Source organism: Verticillium alfalfae, genomic scaffold, assembly GCF_000150825.1.
Source record: "Verticillium alfalfae VaMs.102 supercont1.3 genomic scaffold, whole genome shotgun sequence".
NCBI lineage: Eukaryota > Fungi > Ascomycota > Sordariomycetes > Glomerellales > Plectosphaerellaceae > Verticillium > Verticillium alfalfae.
The window spans coordinates 2,438,271-2,448,311 of NW_003315036.1; the positions used below are offsets into that span (position 1 = coordinate 2,438,271).

General features: G+C 54.5%; 3 protein-coding genes across 3 annotated transcripts in view; 2 read left to right on the forward strand and 1 right to left on the reverse strand.

The window, feature by feature from the left end:
* VDBG_03266 (conserved hypothetical protein) lies at positions 1-2,335 on the forward strand (the record flags this gene model as incomplete). The annotated part of the gene is made up of 1 exon (XM_003007081.1): positions 1-2,335. The coding sequence occupies one exon, from the start codon at positions 1-3 to the stop codon at positions 1,711-1,713; it is 1,713 nt and encodes a 570-aa protein (XP_003007127.1).
* A 2,373-nt stretch (positions 2,336-4,708) lies between these two features.
* VDBG_03267 (predicted protein) lies at positions 4,709-5,763 on the reverse strand (the record flags this gene model as incomplete). Its single annotated transcript, XM_003007082.1, has 2 exons — positions 4,709-4,973; positions 5,480-5,763. 2 exons carry the CDS (start codon positions 5,761-5,763, stop codon positions 4,709-4,711), a joined length of 549 nt encoding a protein of 182 aa, XP_003007128.1.
* A 3,519-nt stretch (positions 5,764-9,282) lies between these two features.
* Positions 9,283-10,041, forward strand: part of VDBG_03268 (SIK1) — a gene marked incomplete at both ends in the record, with an annotated part of 1,752 nt that continues 993 nt past the window's right edge. The window contains 2 exons of the mRNA XM_003007083.1: positions 9,283-9,452; positions 9,554-10,024. Coding sequence (XP_003007129.1) covers positions 9,283-9,452; positions 9,554-10,024 — 641 coding nt within the window. The remainder of the gene's footprint in view (positions 9,453-9,553; positions 10,025-10,041) is intronic.

Below are 10,041 nucleotides of genomic sequence, written 5' to 3' on the forward strand. Positions count from 1 at the left end.
ATGGGTCTCGGTATGGGCCTGGGAACACCGCTGTCAATGCCGACGTCCGAGGGTGCATCCATGCCCCCATCCTCTACCATGATGGAGATGGCGGGCTTTCAGGCCTTGCAGCCTCACCAGTTTCACCATTTCAACCCCTTCATCCAGGCTCCTCCGCCTCAGCAACAATCCTTTGCGCCGTCGACGTTTGTGCATCAGGACACCGGCTACGAGACGATGGACCATGACGGCTCGCCAATGGATTCGGATCCGTCAGACGAACGTATGGTTTCCTTGGACGGTACATTACACCATGGGTCTCCGTTGGTCGGTTTCCAGCCCCAGCAGCATCAGCAACAGCGACAATTTACCGGCATGTCAATGGCCGTCCCTCTGCCGGCCTCGGCAGAGAAGTTTCGGTTCCACGCGACTCTGAACGCTCCGACCGCCATGATCAAACACGCAGACGAGATTCCAGTAACGTATCTCAACAAAGGCCAGGCCTATTCACTCTCTATCGTTGATACCAATGCGGCGCTTCCTCTTCTTCCCGGCACGAGATATCGGACATTTGTGCGCATTTCTTTCGAAGACGAGCAACAACGACTGAAACCCGGCGTTTGTTGGAGCTTGTGGAAAGAGGGGAGGGGCACGAACGAAGCTCATCAGCGTGGAGGGAAATTGCAGGCCGTTGAGTATGTCGAGACAAAAGATGCTGCACACGAAGGCGATGACAGGCGAACCCGCACCGAGCTGGATACCTCCTCATTCGACGGCTTCTCGGTCATATGGACACCCGGAGCGAATGGCGGGCCTGAATGCAATATTGCCGTTCGATTCAACTTCCTGTCGACCGACTTTAGCCACTCCAAGGGCGTTAAAGGCATACCCGTGAGACTCTGCGCCAAGACCGACCTATTACCCGCCGACTCTGCACAACCTGCAGCCGATGCGACACCTGAGATATGCTTCTGCAAGGTCAAACTGTTCCGAGACCATGGTGCCGAGCGCAAGCTTTCCAACGACGTGGCTCATGTCAAGAAGACTATCGACAAGCTGAAGCAGCAAATCGCTCAAGCAGAGAGCGGATTGAAGGACTTTGGAAAGCGAAAGCGGTCTTCGGCAGTACACATCAAGTCCACAGGATCAGAAAGGCCCGGTAAAGTCCAAAAGCATAAGCGAACCTGGTCCATGTCTTCGGCGAGTTCGGCAGGTGGCGGTGGAGGACGTCCTCCCGTTGAAGAGGAACTCCACTTTAAACTACAGTCGCTACAGGATATGTTCACCAGCACTCGACCTGTCAGTGTCCTCTATCTTCGCGGCGAGGACCTCGATGACCCGGATGCGCACCCCGTCTCGCTACCTCAAGATTCTGCTGATCTCACCAAGGTGGAATCGAGAGATAGCGCTCAGTGGCAGATGCGTAGCGGACGCAGCTCCGTTGCGGGCTCATCGATGGTCTCGCCCTCGCCAAGTTCCCTCTCACTCGCATCTCAAGCTTCGGCGGTACCCAACCGACAGTGGTCGGGCTTCGACAGCGAGGGCACGGGGCAGCGGGGTCTCGCCCAGGACAGCACCAGCCAACAAGGGTCGCTAAAGACAGACGACACAGGTGGCCTGAGCGGGCTGGATCGAGGCTCTCGGTGTCGATCCTTCTTACAGACCGCCGCCGGAACGCGTCACCAAGCCCGTCGCTTGCTTCTACGTCGCGCAGAAGAAACCTACCGGCACTGAACGACGCGAACTTCACAAGGCCATTTACCTCGGCCAACGCACGCTCAAAGATTTCAATTTCCGAGTAGCCTCAAAATGGAACCTGCAACCCTCGAGAGTCCTACGAACAATCCACGTCCTGCAACAAGGACTCGAGGTTGAAATCGATGACGATGTGATCCAGGAACTCAAAGAGGGCCAAGACATGACCCTGGAGGTTGTCGAAATTGGCCCAGAGGCTGCTGTCCAGGTTAAGCGTGAATGGGAAATGGCTGTCGACCAGAACGACAACGATACAGCAGCCTCGTCAACCCCACCTCAGGGCGGATATGAACTTCGACTATCATTCTGATGCAATACGATAAGCGAGGCTTTCCCTTTCTACCTACAGCAAATTAAGCACAGCGCGAGGTCCGCAACGGACCTCGTTCATGCCCCGCTCCTTATACCGCCATGTGGACTTTCCCGGCTGCAGATACACGTAATACCTACTTGCACATAGGTCGGTGGGACACGATTGATAACGGCGTTGCTCCCCATTTCATTCTTCTTTTCCCAAGATACCAAGTCCCGCTAGGGGCATTTATTCTTCTTTTCTAAGCGTCCTACGGGACTTTTTTCCTCGGAGTCGATACACTAGACGGACAACCATACTGCGGCTTTCTTTTTCCACCTTGATCATGGATGGATAAGCACGGATGTCAGCTTATCAGAGCGTGAGCAAAAGGCGATGGATGAGATGAGAGGACCTGGCAGAGACCTGGAAGTCATGGACGGACATCTGATGCTAACTTTGCTGAGCTGCTGGGCAACATCAGGCGGTCCGGCGGCCGTCATATCCCTTGTTGTCACGAGCCTTTTGCATTTCTTGATTCCGATTTTTGAACACAATTATTTCATGTTTTCGTTCCTTTTGTATTACGAAGCAATCCGATATTCGATTTCTCGCTGAACATGATGGGAAACTGGGCAGAGACTCACGGGCAGACGCGGCGGGGGTGTGGCCAACTGGTTGTCCGGTACATTTTCACGTTTGTATCTTTGGGATTAGCGGCAGTATACCCAGAAAGAGCGCGAGAGAACAAAATGAGGTTTATTGAGTCGAAAAAGGTGCGCCTCCCCAGCAATCTGTGACTACGTGCATCAAACGGTCCGGGCCACTGCTACGTGGTCCGTGATGGCGTCTTTTCCTCCGCACCAGCACGGGGCATCTTCTACTTAGATACCTTACCTCGAAATGCAGTGTGGGAGGGGGCGGGGGTATGTCTGGTTCGTGGCGCATTCCTCGACGAAGGTTAGATGGAGTGTACAATAAAGCGAGAGAGATTTGGCCGCTTCCTCCCATGGCTAATCTCGCGTGGGACGCACTGTTGCCAGGGTGCTTCACGATCGTGATTCGCTCCCGCAGGAGATATGTCCTGGCCTTACAGATAAATCCGGCATCAACATCTCCTTCAACCCCCCTCTTCGCTTCAACGGCACGCGAAATCGGCGCAACCCCCCTTGTAGAGTCCGTTAGGCTGGGTTCGCACTTGCAACGTCGCGGGCAGAAATTTACCTCAGTCATTTCGTCGTCTAGGCCGTCGTTTTTCGGGGGGGCTAGGCCGGGGGGTGGTGTTGGATGCTGTGTTTCTGCGTGTGGAGGACGTTTCCGTGAGACCGGCTCGGCGGGTAGGGTAGAGAGGGGGGGTGCAGTTTTGGGGGAGGAGATTCGGAGCCTCGGAGGGCTAGCTAGGGGGCGGCTAGGTACAGCTAGGGAAGGGTAGGTACCGTTGTCAGGTTGCATTCTAGATTCAAATGTGGCGCGCGCAACGTCTTTGTCTCACTTGCCACGCTACGAAGAAGGCCTGGGTCTAAGGGGAGGGGGGGGGGAGGCCCTCGGGTGCTTGTCTCCATGCTAACTTCCTCTGCGGTCCGTCTTTTGTTTGGCTTTCTGTGAAGCGCACTGGCTAAATCAGTTTTCTGTGGGCTGAGGGAGGATTGCAATGGGATGGTTTACGGGATGACCGGACCTTGGCGACAAGATGCAGCCGGCGAGCTTGGGGAGGCAAGGGGAGTGAGCATGCTTGCGCCGAGGGATTGTTGATGTCAGTGACTGGTTGTCATGGTGGGGGCGGCTAAGCCACACTAGCTGTGGCGAGTGCTTGCGCGTCTGGCCAACAGCGCTACCAGCTAGCTCGCTGTAGGATTTGAAGATTGGAGCAATTCCCCTGAAATCAAGAGGTACTTTCGGCCATGTATTCGGCTCTAGCAATGGTACGAAGCACTGGTCTTGGGATCTCGACCCCCGTGGGGACGCGCAAGCCACATATGTGGCTCAAAGATGCGGACGATGGCTCCCTTTCAGCCGAAGATGATTGGCGCCACATTTTTGACCAGCAAGTGTGGCTGATGACATGGAGAGCAAAATTCCAACGTCAATCAGGCACCTGTGTAGATCACCAGGTAGGTCGATTGTCTGCATGCTGCCGTCAAATTCACTGTTCGCGCACAAGAGGGAACGACGATCCCTATGCACAATTCGAGACTTGTCTAGCAATCACGACTTGGGCGGCCTCCCGATCGCCCTAAACATGAAGTCGGTGATCATCGCTTGCTGCTTCGTAAAGAGACCGGCCGAGATTGCCGGATCTTCGCGGTGACGCAGAACCACAGTGTTCCTCTGTTGAGTATCTCGTCCGTCACAGAATCAGTGCGCCTGTCGTCGCAATGGCGTTGCCCCCTGTGTCTCAAGCTACATGAACGCAGTTGCTTTGGTTCACAGGTCGCGCAGTGTGTAGCAGGCTGACTATGCGTAGGGCGAGCACAAACTTTGAATACTAGCCAGTAATTCCATGCCGTGTCTCACATTCGCAATGCGGTGGCCTGTGAGTATCATCCATTAATGGGAGCCAAGGACGGGGCCGATTACGACCCCGAGAAGACGGATAACAGCCACGCCTCGAACACGAACGATCCTCCTAGCCTCGGCGCGGGGCTCTTGGGCCCTTGATGGCCTTATGCCAGTGTTTAAGGGCTAACTGGGGGTACCAGCGCACCGATCGCACACTATGTCGCACTGGTTCAGGAAGGTCTTCAAGGATGGCGTGTGCAGATATGCAGCCCTGAACTTGGCCGGTCGTGGGCACGTAGAAATAAGCCACAGAGCCGACATTTGTACCGGTACTTCGGCCTTCTTGTGGGAGACACTCGCCACAATGCGGAGGTGTTTGGGGGGGGCCACAAGCACAAGAAGGGAGGGGTTCATTGTGGCTTGACTGGACTGACTACGGTGGCTTATGCTGGCGCAACGTCCAGTGTCGTCCAGATGCGGATATACGACTGCCGATCACCCTCACACAGGCGTCATCCCGCACAGCACCAACATATCACCGTCGCATCATGAGATATGGTCACAAGATGAGAGGACGGCCAGGGAGCCGAGATCACAGGCCGTTCGCTTCGTGCTGGCCGCTACGCGAGAAGACGATCATCACGCTCTCCGAGGTCCAGAACCTCCAACTGACATGGCCTTACGTGACACATGCGCGACTGTTGTCGGTCGTACTGGGCACTAGACCAGTAGCGGCGAGTCGGAGCCTCACCGTTCATGATCATCCTCGGGCCCGGAGAGGCACAGCCACGCGTAACTTCCAGGGGAACGAGCCAATAGAGGTCGTGAAGTCACTATTTTCAGCTCTTCAGGGGCCCCGTCAGTTACATTGGCGTATCATAGCGCCATGACAGATGGCGACGTAGTCTTCGCCACAGCAGACGACGATCCTCGCGCCTGGTGTGGCTCACGCACCTCGCCACATGTCGGATCGAGACGATGGGAGAAAAGGGGGCCACAGAACAGCCGTGGCTGAACCCAATGGGCGCCGTCAACACGACTGTCTGATTTACGCTTTCCTTCTTTGTGGAGGGAGCTCTCGAGAGGAGAGCCTTCTCTTCTCCAGCGGCTTCAGCCGCAGGCAGGTACTCGCCACAGAGCCCACAGGAGGGGTGTGTCTGCAGGGAGGGGGTACGGTTTCGAGCGGCAGCCAAGGAAGCAACGTCACTGTCTATCTTGACCAGTCCAAAGCCACTCATTGGAGCTCTGGGACCCCCGGCGCGTCCAGACTTTCGGGACGGACCTAAAGATAGGGGGGGTGCCGCCCGCAGGTGGGCCGTGATCTTGGTTCCCGGCGAGCCACAGCCTGGCCAAGGGGGGGTGCTTTCGTCCCTGGGCGAGGAGAGGCTGAACAGGATAAAGAGACTCGATGTCCTCTCATCGACGACATGTCGGCATGCTTGACATCGGTCGCTGAGATGGCTTGCACCCGTCCCGACGCCTCGCCCCTCTCAATTTCACAGCTGCTTCCTCTATGCTGTTGGGCTCGAATTTCCTCCCCTATCCCCTTATATGCCCTTTCAACTTAGGAAGCCACGCGCTGACATAGTTCACCAGTCGATCTAGTTCTGTAACTTCAGCCACACCCACGCGAGACCCCTTGCCAGTCACCGGGGGATATGAGGCTTCACTGGAACGTCAACGGTGAACCAATGGCAGCATCTACTGCATCTCGTCGCTTTCCCGATGCGGTAGTTGAGGGACTCGCCACACTGCCGTGAATGTATCGAAACGACCAGGTCGAGACGGTCAGTCAGACTCAAGGCAAAATTCCAGGAGGTTCGTGGTGGCGAAAGTTCCGTCCGTTACAAAGCGGGGAGCAGAGCACCCTGGGTGCTTCAGGGCTCTTACGGCCCCAGATGTGCTGGGACCACGCTCTCTGTTTCCTCCTGCCAGCGATTCCTGGCGGTGGAAGCCGCCAGAAGGCTGGCATGAGGGGGAGAATGCAGGATGTGGCGTCCTGTCCTGGGGCTGCAGGCTTCAGAGCACTTCTCGATCGGCAGTCTCCATCACGCACAGGAGTACCATGGTTTTCTTCACGACGCCTCCGGAAAAAACTCTCCTTCGGCCATCGAGTGAGGTCTCTCGAATCTGTGCAATTTTCTTCACAACAAGCCTGAGGATGCTATATCGTCGCAAGATCTCCGCCATCCATTACCCGTCTGGGCTTCCATTGGACAATGGACGCTTCAGAGCTCTCGGGAAGAGCAGCGATCATCGCAAGCTCCAGTGAGCTGTCCCAATTGCTGCTGTATCAGGTCGTGGTGGCGAGAGACAATGCTCTTTTTGGATGGGATTTGCGATTTTTCTAAGGCGGGGAAACGGGCAATCAGACGTGCCGGCCAAATGTGCTTGGGATTTATGCGGTCGGGGATTGGACATGAGAGTCCACTGCCAGCTGCTTCACTGGCCATGTCAGTGGCGACAGAGCATACTTTTCCCTGGGAGCTGCCTCGCAGTTCCAATTCACAAGGCAAATTGGGCACACTGCATCAGTTTTGAGCCATGTTTGTGAGCACTCAGGGCAACTTGGCGCCTGCTGCTATGGGGCGGGTGTGGGAAGCGATGACGGCATGATTGGCGCCGATCGGCGCCGTCCGCCCATTCTGCGGTTCTTGAACCACGGCCGATTATGGTGATAATGATACGCGATTGAATTAAAGCCGTCCCGTCCCTCCAACATATCCTCGGAAGTTGAAATATTACACAGCGGCTGGCAGGCGAGGGATCATGTTATTTCGTTTGTGGCCCAGCTACGGTTGTCCAATGTCGAATCAAGCGACCGCACCTTGGCATGGCCGGCGGCGTGCTGGTTCAGTATTCATATCCCCCTAGCCGTAGGCTTCTTTGAGATTTGATTCTTGGCATTCGAACATTCAGGTCTTAATAACTTTCTCGTCTATTTTTCTCGACTCGTATCCATATCCTCATAAACGGAGAAGGCATCATCCGCGAACCTGCCGTGAGGAATTACAATGATGCAAAGTTAACTCTGCACGCAATGCGTGCCCTAAAGATTCGAATGCACGTACATGTTCTCGGATATTCTTCTCCCAAGTTATACCATGCGGATGAGTTATGGTCCATTTACCAAATCACGCCCAAGTGTCGGGGGACATAGTTCCTGTACAGGCACCCAGCTTTCTGTGGCATGACCCAGCCTGCAGCGGAATGAACTACAATATAGATCGTCTGGAAGCCTTCTGGTGAGCCTTCGGATCGAGAGTTCAAGAAACTTGGCACATACAATGGCGCTTCTTGGAGGCAACCTCTGAGGCGAAGTAAACAGACAAAAAACCCGACTACACAGACTATGGGCGTGTTTCATGCCAGTGCGATTCAATGATGTGCCCGTAAGTTAAAGACTCAGCCTGCCAATGAGACTGTATGAAGCCGATTTCGGAAGAAGTAGTAGATATCTACCTCGGGGACGTACTCAATATCCTTCACATTTGCGGTGTGACTTACGGTTGTGAGCAGACTTCATGGCAAGAAAGTTGCATGGCCAGCTTGGCAGACTATCTTGTCAAGAACCATATCTAGGATTTCAAAAAGTTTCTTCGTGCTCGTCGTTGTATTGATAGGCTACAGCTCTGCTTCCAGCTCTCTGCTAACTTCCAGAGCGCGGGAGAGAGGCATCGCAAAGCGGGTAGTTGCACGTGTCGACGAGCATGTGGCATTGTTGTCAGAAAATATGCTGAAATGAAAGATTATGTATTCGCTACTTCAGTTGGTTGTGGTTCCAGAAAAGTCTTTCATTTGGAGGGCAAGTGAACAAAACTGGCCATAAGCATCCACTGATGTCCTCAAGCACTGATTGCGAAGATCTCACGAAACTTAAATCATGGGAAGACTGCCAACAGCCTCATTGGCAACGGAAAACGCTCGGATTATTCAGATCATAACATCCGTACATATTCCTCAACATTTTTTTAAGTCTCCGATTGAACCGGATTTTGGGGACGCCGCCAGTAACCTCCAAGTGACGGTTGGAGACTGATCGTGGCCGTCTCCTGAATGGAGGGATGCTCGTGTGCGACCGCAACCAGCAGCATCGTCACGGAAAAGACAGATTGGGATTGCGAGCGACGGTAAGAAGTCAGGCAAGTGGGTCATCGATGTTGTGGACTACCTGTCTACGGTAGATAATTCATGTCCTAGGAAGCATTCGGCCACTGCCATCGAGCCGGTTTGAAGCTGCATTCTCGACAGCAGTGCGAGTTGGGAGGTTCACATAGTTTCCTCCTCAAGAAAAAGAAAGGTTTGAATCTTCTTTCAGATGACGATAGATTTGGGGGGTGTGAGTTCAATTCCAGCGTGGTAACATAAGTTATTGCGGTGCCGTGGGCAATTCATGATGGCCTGCACTTAACTTGCGGGCCTACCGTACGCAGCAGACGAACGACTAAGTGAAGCCTAGTCTGTGGTCATTGTGTCTGCAGGTTGAGATGAGTCAGCAACTGGAGAAACAAGTGGCTTGCTCCAGTGGCTTGAAGTATGGCTTGATCAGCACGTGACTCGGTGGGGGCAGTTCGCCAATTGCAGCATGGACCGTGCGTCGTGTGCAGCTTTTGGAGCTCCAGGAAAAAACTTCCCAACCAGTGGGGGAAAATTCAGAAAAATCGACATCGTCGGCGCCTCCAAGTCCACAGGTCGAGATCGGAACACAACGAATTCGCCAATCCACCACCCACAGCGCGAAGTCCGTCACAATCACAATGGCGAGCGTCAATTACGTGCTTTACGAAGCCCCTATGGGCTATGGTGTCTTCCAGGTCGAGCACCAGGCTGACAGCATTGGTCTTCGCTCTAAGGAGACCCAGGAGGCCATCAACGACCTGTCGCGCTTCGGCAAGATGATCAAGCTCCTCAACTTCACCCCCTTCCAGTAAGAGACGCTCCAAGGATCAATGCGCACCGCTGCATGCCATTGAGCACGCGGCAAGTGCGTTGGCGGAGAACTACAAGTCGGCTAACCCAGCGGAACAGCACTGGTAAGGAAGCGCTCAGCGAGATCAACATGATCTCTGAGGGTGTCATGTCCGACAACCTCAAGTCGATCCTCGAGCTCAACCTCCCCAAGACCAGCGGCAAGAAGAGCAAGGTCGTCCTGGCCGTCGCCGAGAAGAACCTCGCCAGCAGCATCAAGTCTTCTTTCACTGGTGTCGATTGCGAGACTGGCGAGACCTCTGAGGTCGCCGCCGACTTCCTCCGTGGTGTCCGCCTCCACGCCGATAAGCTCCTGAAGGCCTGCAGACTGGTGAGACCGCACAGGCTGGTCTTGGTCTCGGCCACGCCTACTCCCGTAGCAAGGTTAAGTTCAACACCACCAAGAACGACAACCACATCATCCAGGCCAGCGCCACCATCGACTTCCAGGAATAGGGCGTCCACTCAGTTTTTTATGCGTGTGCGCGAAATGGTACGGTTGGAACTTTCTCCGATGTTTTTCTTAGATTTGTTTTCTTATACCTTGA